Source organism: Montipora capricornis, chromosome 12 (assembly GCF_036669925.1).
Source record: "Montipora capricornis isolate CH-2021 chromosome 12, ASM3666992v2, whole genome shotgun sequence".
In the NCBI taxonomy this organism is placed as follows: domain Eukaryota; kingdom Metazoa; phylum Cnidaria; class Anthozoa; order Scleractinia; family Acroporidae; genus Montipora; species Montipora capricornis.
The window spans coordinates 40,835,945-40,850,944 of record NC_090894.1 but is presented as its reverse complement, the minus strand read 5'-3'; the positions used below and the strand labels follow the sequence as shown (position 1 = coordinate 40,850,944).

Genomic DNA, 15,000 nt, shown 5'->3' with positions numbered 1-15,000 from the left:
ATTTTATGATGCCAATAGATTAAGCGATTTTAGACAAAAGTACCTTTATGTGAGGTTTCCATAAGAGATTTTGATGGATGATGAGCCCAAGAAACTTAGTATGTTCAACTCTTAATCACTCTTTGTATGGTACTATTATCATTACAAATGGTGAGATTGTTTGAATTGATCTTCTTTCTAGAAGGGTGAAATAAAATAAATCTAGTTTTATCAGAATGTAACGTTCACTTGTTAGCTTTGAACCATGTAGCAACAAGGGAAAGTTCACGATTAACAATACTAAATAGTGCAGATATTTTATTATGCTGAAGAAAGAGGGTGGTGCCCTCAGCAAAGAGGATGAAGGAAAATAGGGTAAAAGATGCAAAGATATCATTAATGTATATGAGAAAAAGGAGTGGCCCCGGCACAAATGCCTATAGGAATCCACATTTAATAGTTTGGAGGGAAGATCTACAGCTGGCTATTTCAACAAATTGACACCTAGAGTTCAGATAATCTTGGAACCAAGACAAAGAAAAACTTCGTATATCATAAAAATTCAATTTGTCTGATAGAATGGAATGGTTACCTATTTCTCTCACAAGCTTCCGATATCTATTTCTCTCAAAAGCTTCAAATATCAATATATCTTTGAAGCTTGTCTGCATATAGCAGAACTTCAAGCATTCCAATGGCAATACATTAAAGGTAAGGTAAAGTCACTGCTTACGAGCCTAGAAGGCTCATCAGGCCGGCGCTAATCTCCGGTTTCCGTAGCATGAAGCGACTAGGAGTATTTATAACCTGTCGTAACGAAATTATAGTGATGGTGGATCATATATTTGATAAACACATATTTACAATTTGTATACACGGGACTGGTTTGGATTAATTGCATGGGTCGTATGATATCGATCTGATACCAATGACGGTTAGTTTCTCGTTGCATGTGCTCAAGCAGGTCGCTTTGTACAAGATCAGCAAGATGCTACTTGAATTGAAACAACGCCATGACATTCATACTAACACAATAAGAACCTTCAGTTATCGTGGTAGTAAGTACACTTTTATCTGTGGAGATTTTTGCTTTCGTTTTTCTACCGTTTACATCGACATTCAATGACTTGTTTCAACCGTACTTAAACAATAAATTTATAATAAATACATACAGTACTGATCTTATCTTCACTACTTTATATTTCTAAGAAGTGCGACGAAGTGGGACAGTGAGTTCATCATTAGAGTGGTAACGCAGCTACAGTTTATGAAATTCGCCCGGATTTGTGCTCTGAACTAGCCGTGGGTTTAATATAGGCTCGAACCCGCAGTCTTTTCTGCGCTTACTCCATGCGTTCTCGATATAATTTTCCTTATGTTTATTGCTGAAGCTTACTGCTACCAAGTGCTAGCACTTCACATTACACTCTATTCAGTTAACTCTGTTTAAATTCAATCGAGGTTGGTTCAATCGAGGTTGGCTCGAGGTAGTACAAAACGACATCTTTTGATTTGCAAGCAAACTGGAATTCCCAAAAGCTTTTTATACCACGTAAAATATTACGAATCCAACAGCAAATCCGTAACACGTCATTTCGATTCAGTTCATATCAAAAGTGGTATTTAGCGAACGTTACGAAATTAATGTGTCGTAAACACTGTACATTAAAGATGTCTGTACTGTTCTGCTAAAAAAAACTTACCATCCTCGTTTTCTGGCATCGGAGACTCGTCGTCTGTAGGCGTCTTCGCACAACTCACAAAGCAGCTCATTCTGTAGTACCAAAAAGTGATGTAAAGTGACTTCGCACTAATATCATGTGATTCTGAATGATGCGAGTTGAGGCGCTTGATTTCGTTACTTACCTCTTTGGGAACATGTCTTTCTTCGGGGAGTTGCTTTTTCCTTGTGTTCTGATAATGTTTTCTTCGAAGCTTTTCCAGGACTGTTGTTGCATTTCGGTTGAATTATTCAATTATCATACAATAAAAGAAAAACGTTATAATGTGAATTGAATATTCATCATCATGGCCGGACGGGCTCAGCAACCCGAGACATAGCTAATCACAAGATCATCGGAGTATTCTACCTTCAGAAAGCCCAAAGAGGCTTTTCTAAGTTACCGATACACTGAATATTACAGTCATTGAAGGCGATTTACAATTCGACGAACCGACCACAATATAAAACGACCGAAGACAAGTCAATCCAATCTTAACGGAATTTATTAACTGCTAAGTCACAAAGTGAATAACACAACGGATGTGTTGGAAAGCGGATTAAGTAACCATTGAATAATTACCTAGCAGAAAAAAGGGTCTATCCAGCAAAACACAAACCGAGAATTTTATACATGTCTTGAATGAGCCTTAATTATTATTACTCGCAGGAAAAGCAGACACAAATGCGTTGGTATCGCTGCCCGGTTTATTTCACTCTGAATATGACAGCGCCTACCATGGTACTTTCGTGACACAATTGTAGTTTCTTCGCGAAAAATAACGAAGAAGTAAAGGGACCACATAACATTTCGACTGCAACTCCATGACAAAATTTCAAACATCATGGGAACGTATTCACTCGGTAGCCTGCGTAGCAGGCGTTCGAAGGGGAAGGGAAAAGGAGAACCGGCGAGAGAAGGAGGGGAGAGTGCGTGCTTCCGCTTTCACTCGGCTGAGATGGGGTCCGCATCTCGAAAAAACAAAGCAAATTAAAAATTGGCTCCCAATGGCCCAGAACTCCCTAGAGTTATAATTTTGAGGACGGAGACATGTGGGCGACTTAAATCTGTATTTTGACACGACTGTTGCTCTGCAATGGTCGGTCGGGCGAAGCCACAACGAATGATTCTTTTAATAAAAGGCAAAAGTACAGAAGCAATTACGAAACATCTCGTTTACTTAGTCGCACAAAAACAAACTTTCAAAATCGATACACATACAGTAGTAATTACAAACACCTCTAACAACATATATAGCTTGATGAATAAACTGGTTTCTTGACATATCGCTGAACACGTAATTCTACTAAGGTACAATTAGCACATTTCAATGTTTTAACATCACTGGTAGGACTAAAAGCGACAAACCAAGCCTTCCAAAATATGTTAGCGTCTCAAACAACCGTATGTCTGGAGCTGATTTACACGGAGACACGGTGAATTATTTGTTCAAAGGTAATTTATCTGTGTAATAAAATGTTGTGCCATTATTGGTATCCTCCAAATCGACCTTAGCTCCATCGACAACTTCAAACTGCGTCACCATCCCAGCTTCATTCACAGTACAGCAGTTGCGTCTTGGATCGTTCGCTATGTGAGTTACTGCTACTTTGCGCGCATCTTTTCCTCCAGGGAAACGCTTTCCACGTAAGTTCTTTGGCCGCTTACCAACCTCCGACTGAATTGGTGAATCACGTTGTGTTCTTGGGGTGGGATCAGCACGGTCCTGATCCTGATTTAAAATACAACAACTTATTTAGCATGCTTTTAAGTCTAACCTCTAAACGAAATCTAGTGCTACTAAACAATATAAGTAACTGTAGAGTAGGTCTTACCATGGCAGGCCGGATGTCGCGGTGGGACGAAATGAGACAAATATTCTATTCACTCGGAAAGCAATCAACAGGAGGAAATATGTTTGAAAACTGCTTGCCTATCACTTAAAAATTCGGTATGAAATTATTTTAACATTTTTCTCAAAGACAGCTAAATTCTCAAAACGTTTCGGTAGTCTAAAGATGATAATTTCTCAATGAAAGTGACTTATTAATGGCAATGTTATTCCCGACTGCTCGTTACGCGTTTGACGTCTCGTAGCATTTTGATGGTGCGTTACTTCTTTGCGTAACGCAATTGTAAACGAACTCGACCCGCAGAACCGAAACGTGCAGCAGCGTAGTTACAAAAATATCCCGACGATAATGGGGTGGGGAGCTGAAAGACCAAGCCACAGGTAACCCATGCGTTAGAAGGCGGGTAAAAAGTTCGTTCAAAACTTTGATATTATTGTGTAACCTGATTCACTTTTTATGTTGCCAGAGCGTGCTATTCTTGAAAAAAAAAACAGGAATGTATACGAATGCAGGGCTTTTTTTCCCCAAGAAGTAAAAACACACAAGTATAAAATGTTGAAAATAGAATTTCTTCTTCCAGAAGAAAGATGTCAATAATTCCGGATAGAATCATTCCTAATAAACTTTAATTACAGTACCATTTCCCCAGTTCATATTTTTATTTCTTTCATTCGGTGATACAAAACTACAGAAAAAAAAAGCTAAGAACTTAAGGCAAACGAGGAATGTAAAAGAATATGAATGTGTCCCCAATTAGTCCTGTAATGTACTAGAATCCCTTTATGACATTTAAATAAAGGTTTCATCATCATGTCAAATTAATCGTCTTGATATCCAGGCGACTCACTCTCTTCATCACTGGATTCGTCTTTGGAACGTGAAAATGACCTCTCATAATTCCGAAAATTCAAGCAGAAATCGCTGTTATCCTTGGTGTTATCCTGGGTAAGGCCCCAGGATAGTAAGGCGAACGTTGAGGATGAGATAGCAGAAAAGTCTTGCGCTGCAGAAATGCCAGAGAGGAGTTCTGAGAGCGGCCAGGATTAAGCTGCTGTTGAGTATATTGAAACAGTTGGTTCCCAGTTACCTCTGCTTGGAGATAGACGAAATCAGCCAAGAAATCATTTACTTGAAATTTAAAGAACCAAAATGCTTAAAACGCACTTTCTGGTGTTTCGTTTTCAAATATTTTCATTGGAATGGGGGGGGGGGGGGGGGGGGTTAAAACCCATGCCCCCAGTTTCAAAGAACGGGGCTACGCCCGGCCAATGTGTCCTCCGAACCCCAAATCCCCAAATTTCAAAATACAAGTTTGTTAAAATCTCTGTGCCCCTTCAATTTTTCCGGGCCTGCTACGGCCCTAGTATGTGGTATTATTTCCCCGGGAAGCAAGCCTTATGATTTTCGTGTGATATCTCAACCAACCCATCAACCTCGTTTCCAGGATCTGTCTTCTCTGCCAAAGAGACCCTGGTTATGGCTGGTCACGTAGCTCCGGCCCAAAATCTGGGATCTTTTCCAAATGTTTGTTCGGGAAGGGGGCCGCAATTAGGACTTGTTATTATTCGGCACGCATATTCTCGGCAAGATATTTTATGTACTAAACATGGAATTTGACATGAATTAAAGGCCAAAAGTTTATTATCTTTTTGTCCCACTCCACGTTTCATAAACTGGACCGAAGTGAGAGCCGACTTAAATGACTTCAGCAGTCGCATGCGACTCCTCGAATACTTCCACGACTTTTCCGCAAAACCTGACCGTAATCCATTTCGTACCAAAAGCACTAGGACTCCACCTCCTTACAGAGAACCGGCTCTTGATACCTTTCTTGACGCAGTAGAAAAAGACAAACATTACAACCCGTATTATACGTGACAACTTGACCGACCTCGAACGGCAAGCTATGACAACACTTAAAAGACGTGACGACATTATCATTAAGACATTTAAGTCAGCAGACAAAGGATCAGCTACCGTCATTAGGGACAAAAACTGGTACATTAACGAATGCCTTCGACAACTTAATGACACTACATTCTACAGACCTCTCGATAACCATATCACCGATGACATCCAAAAACACGTCACTTTATACAGTGGACGAATGGTTGGTGACCAAATAATCAACAGGGAGAGAAAATAAACTTGCGTCGTTCGAATTTCACTTATGCACGTGTGAAGGTCCCTGATTCAAACTTACTTTTAAAAGCTCAAGTAAGCGGTCGAGTTGAGTGATAACACAGAATGCTCAATAGTTTGCGAAGAAAAGAAGGTTTGTCGTGCAAGAAAGCAAGTGAAACGTTTATCCATAGGAAACAAACATGTTCGGCGATCGATCAGTCGGTGTCATGTTTATGTCACGTATCGACCTCAAATCAAACTGTAGGATGAATATCGAATGGGTGCAGGTGTTTTATTTTGTTTTTTTTTTTAACCCTTTCACTGCCGAGGGCTCCGCCATTGACGAGTAAAATCGTCTGGCGTTAGACAGAGTAAAATCTATAAATGTCAATGGCATTTATGGCGGTGAGAAGGTTAATTTGATTTTCGTTTTCTTTTTAAATGTTAAACTAAGTAATTCCTAAGTCGCAAGTTTGTACTGCGAGTAGAGAGTTTTGACTTATTTAAACTTCAACAATTTGTCGTGGTTATATTTTTAACTGAATGCACACAGCTTTTTGTTACTGTGGAAACACAAATCTTAACGTATCATTTTATCCACGGTAAAATAACACAGACCTTTTATCAAGCAAACGTAGTGTGTGGTAGATGTTTTGTAGGAGCAACTTGAGCTACTAACGAAATCTTTTATTTTTCAGGGGCACCCAACGTCAATTTTCGGAAAATATCTGTTCGGAAGGCGATTTGAGATCTAGATTTTTCGGAACATTTGTTGTAAAATTTCTTGCTTGCCTGCCTCTCCTAGGATTTTCGAACATCTGAAAAATGGTATAATTGCCCATTTTAAACGGATTTTTACCCTAAAAAGGTCACCTAGAATTTTCGGGACCCTTTTTTCTTGCTGAAATTTTCGAAAAGGTTAATTTTGATCCCTATAATTTTCGGATCACAAGACTTTCAGCTAGGAAATCCGAACAGATGAAAAATTTTTAGGGGTTAAGAATATGCCTATATCTACCGTTTAAATACTAAAATACGTTTAACAATGCTATGTTTAAGTGGTTTTGAACTACATTCTCGTTGGGTGCCCCTGATTTTTGTGAACAGCCTAACGTTAATCGCCGCTCGAAGGTCTTTCAGTCACAAAAGCTCTTGTTTACAGCTTGACCACTTTTGTGGGAAGCTCGTGTTTACCTTTTTGCGGCTCCCGCATTCCATATATGGAAGCGAAGCCAAAAGACATCGTGTGGAGGGTAACAATAGAATACGAATGAGTTCTGCCGATTGTGATCCGATTGCTACAAATTTCCTTCGGAACTAGACGTTCCGTAAGCGTGAAATGGGTGCCTGTGGTACACGATACACAAACAAACAGAGGTCACGGAGTTGAGTGGTATTGAAGGCACGGAAACTGGATTTCCCAGGAGTAATGCTGGCTGGGCCAATTCAAAATAACAAGAAAAATGCCTTGAAATCCAATTGGCGAAGCCAAAGATGTCTTAATATGCTTTGTTTGCCCATCCAAATTTTGCTTAAGCATTGTTTCCTGTTTCCCTTCGGACTTACAATGGTCCCAGGAGAAAACAAAAACAATGCTTATTCAAAATTTGGGTGGACAAACAAAGAGTATTATGGTATTTTCCGCTTCAGCTAATAGGGACTCCTGGTAACTGCTACAATGGAAGAAGCAGGCCAGGGGATCGAGCTGGAATGCAGCATATTTCTCATAATTCTCAGAGCTGCTCAGTCCGCAAACGAAACACTACTTAGTTTTGTTTCCATTCCTCAGAAATGAAACGTATCTATTTTGACTTTACACGGTGTAGTGTAGTGGCCAATCAAACTAGAGAAGTAGGCATGAAAACGAGCCTTTCGGGTCAAAACAAGAACTTTTTATGGAAGGACTGTGTGATTTCTTGATTCTCCACTGTTTTCTTCGCTTTTTTTCAAGTAATTTGAGATTTTATCGCGGAAAGTATGGAAAGGCACTGAAAAGCATATGGATGTCTTTGTAGGCGACAAGTTAGTGTTATATTCGTAAGCCAAGTCAACCCACGGTGTCATAGAACAAAGGCAGATATTTCAAAACGCACAGCTTATTTTGGAACTTCTTGGAACTTACTGTAGCAATAAAAAAATTACACTCTTCGATTTGAGACTCGAAATACAAGTTTACGAACATGAATTCCCTAAGCAGTGTGACTGAGTGTTGTTGTGTATTCTTCCGTCTTCTTATGTAGTTCGAACTATGATCTTGGACAAAAGTAGCTGAGACATTCCTCAAGTTGAGTCTGTCAGGCAATACGTGCAAGAAAAGCCCTAAAAGATCCCCCCCTTCCCCCCGCCCCATCCAAAGCAAAGTTGTTTATGACAAGCGCAAAATAACCGAGGTGTCAAACAACATTCTTTTTTTTGGGGGGGGGGGAAAGGGGGGTTCGTAAATGGAAGATTTATGTCAGTGAAAGAAATTTGTTTGCATATGGAGAGATAAATAGAAAGTGTCTCCACAATTTTGTCCAGGATTGTATCTTCAACATACAATAAACAGAAAACTACCAAAATAAAATTATATGCTGTAATCAAAGGCTAATCACGTGATAAAGGAAAATCGAATAAAGAATAAATAAAAGGCAGTTTTACCAAACGTTGAAATAAACATATTCAGTATTCTACACAAAACTGGAAATTCTGAACTTATTTTAATCTCCGAGATGTCCGTAATTCCTTAAATTTGCCTTCCAGATGATAAAAGCAGTGAGTCGTTCTGTGAGGGCTAGATATTGTTTATTGTAGAATTTCATTATATGATACATGGTGAATCTACACTGCTCGCAGTTAGCAAAAGCTAGTCGAGGCAAGCAGTGGTTACACGTTTATAAAAGAGAGAACAAGCAGTGAAAGCTACAATCTTGGACAAAACTCGTTGGGAAAATGTGACGCGCTAATTTGTCTGTGTGATAAAGATTAAATGCTTCCCACTTTCCCCCCTCCCCCAATTCCAATGTTGGTTTAAAAACCGGGCAAAGGCTTGTACAGAATATTTTGCATCACATTGTCAACATTGGTTTGGGGGGAGGGGGGAAGGACCAATATACTTTGTAAGTTCACGTCAAATGATTCTTAAGCTAGAATGTTTCCCAAGAGTTTTGTCCAAGATCTCAAAGTGTGACGCGCTAATTTGTCTGTGTGATAAAGATTAAATTCTTTCCACTTTACCCCCTCCCCCCCATTCCAATGTTGGTTTAACAAGACGCTTCCTTAAAAGTTTACTTGGAATACCATATGGCGCAGAAGTATAGTGATAAATTTTTTAATTTGCCAAGTACGGAACAAAACAAGTCAATGTTACTGCAGCCAGTTGCTCATTTACAATAACGCGGATAATGTACCGGTGAACATCTCTTAATGTTTACAATTGCAAATAAATTCATCAGGGGGAAAGGAACCCCCTTTTAGACCGGGTCCATGTACCTGACCCCAATTTTTTTATTTAATTGTTTTTGTTTGCGTTTTTGCTGAAAAGTGTCCCAAAGCATGTTAATGAGCTTTTTAACCTTAGTAAAGACGATTGCAGCTAATTTGCTTCACTTTTCTTCTACACTAACAAAACATTACTTGAACTTTAAATAAAATGTTATGCGCTCCAGGGAAGAATGGAAGTAGGCTGTGTACAGACGCCCACTATCCGAATTTACCGTTAGTAATCGTGTTTCGGACCAAAATTTGCGTGGCTCATATTTCTTTGGAGCTAAATTTTCAAAACGGTAGTAAATAAGGCAGATTCTAAAAGTGCATTGAAGAGCGTCTCTGATAGTTTTAAGATTCCTTGTCTTCATAGCATAGAAGCACTTTTTAAAGGAAAGGATGCCTTTGCAAGTCTTCCAACCGGGTACGGCTCTGATCTTCAGAGCAGCCCCGATCGTTGCCAATGAGCTGTTTATATTTCCCTCGATATGTACACATCTCAAATCTTCTAAGGCGGGGGTCTGGGTCTGCCATGGCCGAGTGAAGACGCAAGCGAAACCGCTCCCGCTTTACTTGTTATTTTTGGTGTAACTATATCTTGCATGGCAGAATTTTTTAGTATTTCAAAGCGGAAAACTAGAGGAAGTAGTAGTAGTTCAGAAAGTGGAGCTCTGACACCGAAAGAAAAGAGATTTTGCGAGCCTTCGTTTGAAGCTGACGACGAAGTCACAATTGCGCTTCACATGGCGGAAGATTTTGGCGCGAAGCTACAACTGGCTTTACAAAAATTGACCAGTTTAGAGAGCATGGTCGAAGGAGTCCTACAACGATTCAACAAGCTGGAATCCTCCGTAAACGGTATTAAAGGAGAAGTTGCTGCTCTCAGCACCAAAACTGATGATTTCGAGAAGGCCGTCGTGACTATGGACAGAAGTTTAACTCTTTAATTTTAAATAGCGAGATAGAGCAATTAAAGTCAAGAGTGAACGAAAATGAAGCGGCAATGAAATTCCTAAATAGTCGCATCCTCTATCAATATGTCTACACCCGACGCGAGAATCTGCGTTTTTTTAACATCCCTGAGTCTACCGACACAGCGGAAGAGAACGCTAAGGAACTTATTTATCGTTTTATGGAACGGGAGCTTGAAGTGGAAAATGCCCGCGACATTGAGTTTCAATGCGTGCATCAAATCGGAGCAAAGAAGCCAGATTCTCCTCGACCGATTATTGCCCGCTTCCTCCGTTTTCCCGATCGAGAGAAGGTATTTAAACGAGCATTGGAATTGAAAGATGAGATCGATGTTAAGTTGTATGCTGACTACCCAAGGAAAATACAGGAGCGGAGAAGAAAATTATGGCCACGCCTAAAGCGCGCGAGGGAGGAAGGCAAGAGAGCCTTCCAAGGAAATGATGGACTAACCGTAGAATTTTATAAAGCTTTTTGGCATGTTTAGGCGAGTTGATGGTGGATAGTTTAAATGACTCTGACGATCATGGCAAAATACTTCGATCAATAAAGCGGTGTCAAAAATTATTTATAAAGAACTCAGAAATAGAGTTATCACCATACCCTCCGCTCAAGAGAAATACAGGAGCTCCTTTTTAAATGATACCCTTGATTGGCCAGAAATTTATAGATTGCCCCATCGTGTCACTTCGGACACAAAGATACCTGAACTCAATTCAAACTGTTTTAAAAACAACTAGACCCTCCGTGAGGGTACACTGGGTTGCCTGTGGTACGTGCACCGTTCCAGACAATTTTTTCAAGTTGGGGGGTCATTAAGACCATGTAAGGGGTCACCCAGAAGTCATACCAGCAGAGGCCCTTTGGCTCACAGGTTCTCACACCTTCGTACGACGAAACAGATCTGTCCTTGCGTAATATGTAGGTCTAACAGTGCACAATATTGTTTTGTCTATCATTGCAGTCAAAGTGCCATGGTAGAAGCCTTGGGTAAATAGCCTGAGAAGACATGTGGTTACTAAGAAAGTACTGAACCCAGAAAGATTGAAGAAAATAAATGGGAAGTGAGAAACATTGGCTTCTGGGCTGACATGTTGATAAACTTCTTTTCATCACAAGTTTAAGCGTGCCCTCTGAGCATCTGACATATACCCCTTCGTAAAACAGAAGAATGGGACCGAAAATACTATTAACGTTAACAAATGCAAATTCAGCAAGGTACAGATTTTGTTAGCTTGCTTTATGCAGAAACAAATGTTGATGCAAAAGTAAATAAATATTGATACACAGTTTTTAGAAAGAGCAGAAGGACGTTTCCAGGACGGTCGCTCGAGAATAACATATTTACAACATGAAAACAACATTAATTTTGAACCGTGAATATAGAATATAAACAGTTACGATCAGCGACAAAGATTTTGGGAGATTTTTGCTACGTTCAATTTTGTTATTGTACGTTTTGGCTGCACAAATAAATCGCAAATCGAAAGTGAAATCGCCGGAATTCAGCGGGCGCCATGATTAAGTTACCGCGGCATGTTTACTTGCCAAACAGTGAAGCATCTGTGTCAAGCGATGGCAAGACACCGGGTTTTAGTAAGTTTCTTTTTCTGTCAAGTGTTATAAAGTTTGACAATAAATGAGCGAATTCAAAACAAAGATCACAATCGCCCACCATTGTTTCTGCAAAGTCAAAAATTTACTCTCCAAGACGAGGTTATTTATCACCAGGTAATTCCATATGGACATACATACATACATACATACATACAACTTTATTTAAACTCAGATTTAAAGTAGCTCGAGAGAGCTAGTGTATCCGAGTAAAATTAATACATATAAATAGATAAAATATTAAAAATAATAATAATAATATTTAAAAAAAACAAAAACAAACAACAAATTTGGAATGACTTTCCAATGACTTTCCATTGCTGGTTAACGAGAATAACAAACTCACGAGGCAGAATGTATATTTATATTTAATCACGTTAGCACAACAGAAAAACGCTAACCTCATTTTGACACCAAAATGCTTTACTATTGCCATAAAAACTGTGTACCATGTACTTCAGGTTCAAACCCTTTCCTGAAGAACATTTTCCTTGAATAACAAGAAAATGCTTTACTATTGCCATAAAAACTATCCAGCTCACATATCATAAAACATGATGAATTCATAAAGGCCACCTTTTCCAGCGAACAATTTTTTGAAACAAACAACATATTTGCTATTAGAGGCAAAAACCCTTCCTATTTCATTACGTGCGTGAAAAGAAAAAACTCAATTGTGTCAAATATGCGCAATATTACAACAAACTAAAATTTCAGGATCAAACCGTTTCCATGAAGAACCTTTTCCTTGAATAATGAAGCACAAAATAGACGACAAGCTTTCTTTCAAATAATTCTGGCTTGGCTGTCACATTTCCAATTTTTTTTTACCTGAAGACTGTGCAGAGTTTATCACAAATCCACTTAAGGTGTTCGATTCGTTCTCTGTCTTTGTTGAACCCATAAGTTACCAGAAAATTTTCCATTTGGTTTCAGTGTTCTACATAACAGAACACTTGGTAAATATTATTTTAGAAATGCAGCTCACTTTGATTTCTGCTCGACGGGCGACAGATTGTTGTCGAAGTCCATTACTCGTCGCTTTTGAGATTCCAGGTGTTGGTTTTCACCGCCTGCCTAGTTTATCCAACTGACTTTCCATTATTGAGCTCCATAAGGGTATATTTTGTTTAAGGATCCACTAAAACGCCATTGCAGGCTAAGTTGATGATTGTACTGTGTACACCAGAGAAATCTACGCAGCTCCACTACCCTCTCGATCCTAAGAAAATACCCGCAGAAGGCTTTATGCACAAAGATACCACTTACCAGGGGAGTGACAGGCAAGACTTTTACCGACACGGAAGAAAAAAATAATAATAACACCGAGCAAAAGCCAGCCACTTTTAGACTGGGATTGCCATACGGCAACCCAGTAAATATCTAGCGACAAATGCCTTTTTGTATCAAATCGGTGTTGCGTCTTCTCCGGTGTGTTCTTTCTGTGAAATGGAGAACGAATCCCTCAAACATATCTTAATCCATTGCAATTATACTGAAGAATTTTGGGCAGAAGTTATCAAGTGGCTGCGCTCTTTAAATGTAAATATAAACAATCTCAACGACAAAGAAATTATGCTGGGAATGCCAAATTGTAAAGACGAGTTATTGGTCAATCATGCATTACTAATTGCTAAACAATATTTGTATTTTTGTCGTTGCAGACAGACGTTTCCTATATTTAAAGTTTTTATGACTAGATTAAGGAAGATTCAAAATCTTGAATTAGTTATTGCAAAGTCAAAAACATGTTATCGCTTTATACAGCGAAATGGGGCAATTTGGACTTATAACTTATGCACGGAGATACTGTTTTATACTATTTCTGTTATTTTGATCTGGAAAACATAGGGGTCAGTCGACGTATGTTGTACTTTTATGTATATGTAGGTGTGTGTGTGTTCATAACTTGTAAAGTCTTGTAAAAAAGCAAACAGCATGCTGAAAAAAATAAAACATACAAAAAAAAAATCTTCCAGGGCAACACGCTTTGTAGATTGTTCTTGAGAATGGCTAGGCTGGTCCGAGCAAGGCATCAAGATTATATTGACTAGTAAGGGATGGCCGGGGACGTTTTCAAGTGAGCAATCTTTTTGCATCTCGAAGATGTTGTTGCAGTTGAAACCGTGTTTCAGCAGTGTCCCTTTCATAGCTCGCGGAAGCTCCGCGGAAGCGAGACTTTCGGGTCAACATTCGATTAAATTGAGAGACGAGTAAGAGGTGGAGAATTGTACTCATGTAGGATTTTTATAGACCTTCGAAAGGCCTTTGACACGGTAGATCACGGCCGAATATTACTAAGTAAATTGCATCATTATGGAGTGCGAGGAATAATAAATGACTTGTTTTGTTCATATTTACTGGGTCGTCAGTAAACAACACAAATTGGTGCTAAAAATACTTCTAACAAGGAAACAATTTTGTCAGGAGTCTCTCAGGGGTCGGTACTGGGACCTCTGCTTTTTTAAATTTATATAAATGATATATCTAATAGTGCTGACCAACTGAAGTTCTATCTATTTGCTGATGACACTCATATGCTATATGCTGACAGAAATCGTAAGTCACTTGAAACCATAGTTAATGCTGAACTTTCTAACGTCTATGACTGGTTAACCGCCAATAAGCTATCTTTAAACATCAAGAAATCTAACTTTGTTATATTCCGACCTAGACAAAAGAAACTAAATTACGAAGTTAAATATTCGACTATCTTAGTGGTAAAGTTTATCTAAATCGTTTTGGAAAAGCATCTGATCATCATCACAGTTTATTACTCTACACATCTTGCTATCATCAGCATACAAAGCTATTGATGCGTCCAGCCGCCATTATGGACTGAAGTCCATTTATGGACTTAAAGCATGAGGGACTTTAAAAAGTAAAACTTAGGAAACTGATTGATGCAAAGGAGCACAATTTTTTTCTAGCTCATTCTTGGAGTGGATGAGGCATGCAATTGATGGAAGAGGCTTAGATGGAAGTTGCAGGCCGCGAACGGTAGTGATTTTACAATCATTTAAATTTAGAACAAGACGCCCGGGGGAATTTACACGGATTTACTTTTCGGAATATACTGATTGTGTGAAATGAAGTGATGTAACATTTCAAATATCAACCCACATATGCAAATTAGTTAAGTTCAAATCATTTCCAACACCATCAATCCACAAAGAGAGAAAAATCTCACGAAAGCCTTTCAGAGCCAAAAATTTTATTGAGACAAACAACATATTTGCTATTAGAAGAAATAATTCCCACCAGTTTTCGTGCAG

At 39.0% G+C, this 15,000-nt stretch overlaps 1 protein-coding gene and 1 long non-coding RNA gene across 5 annotated transcripts in view; both read right to left on the bottom strand.

Moving 5' to 3' along the window:
- LOC138027771 (uncharacterized) overlaps positions 1 to 2,213 on the bottom strand; it is a 54,444-nt gene extending 52,231 nt beyond the window's left edge. For 3 of the 4 annotated variants that reach the window (XR_011127508.1, XM_068875377.1, XM_068875378.1), the window contains exons 1-2: positions 1,846 to 2,213; positions 1,683 to 1,753 (exon numbers count right to left, since the gene is read on the bottom strand). Coding sequence is in view for 3 of the 4 variants with exons in the window: in XM_068875377.1 (XP_068731478.1) it covers positions 1,683 to 1,753; positions 1,846 to 1,937 (163 nt within the window). In the remaining variant the exon portion in view is untranslated. The remainder of the gene's footprint in view (positions 1 to 1,682; positions 1,754 to 1,845) is intronic. The other variant, XM_068875379.1, reaches the window with a different exon arrangement.
- A 647-nt stretch (positions 2,214 to 2,860) lies between these two features.
- On the bottom strand, positions 2,861 to 3,816 carry LOC138027778 (uncharacterized). The gene is made up of 2 exons (XR_011127509.1): positions 3,536 to 3,816; positions 2,861 to 3,432 (listed from the first exon to the last, which is right to left on the bottom strand). It is a non-coding gene; the product is annotated as an uncharacterized lncRNA (long non-coding RNA).
- Positions 3,817 to 15,000: the final 11,184 nt, after the last annotated feature.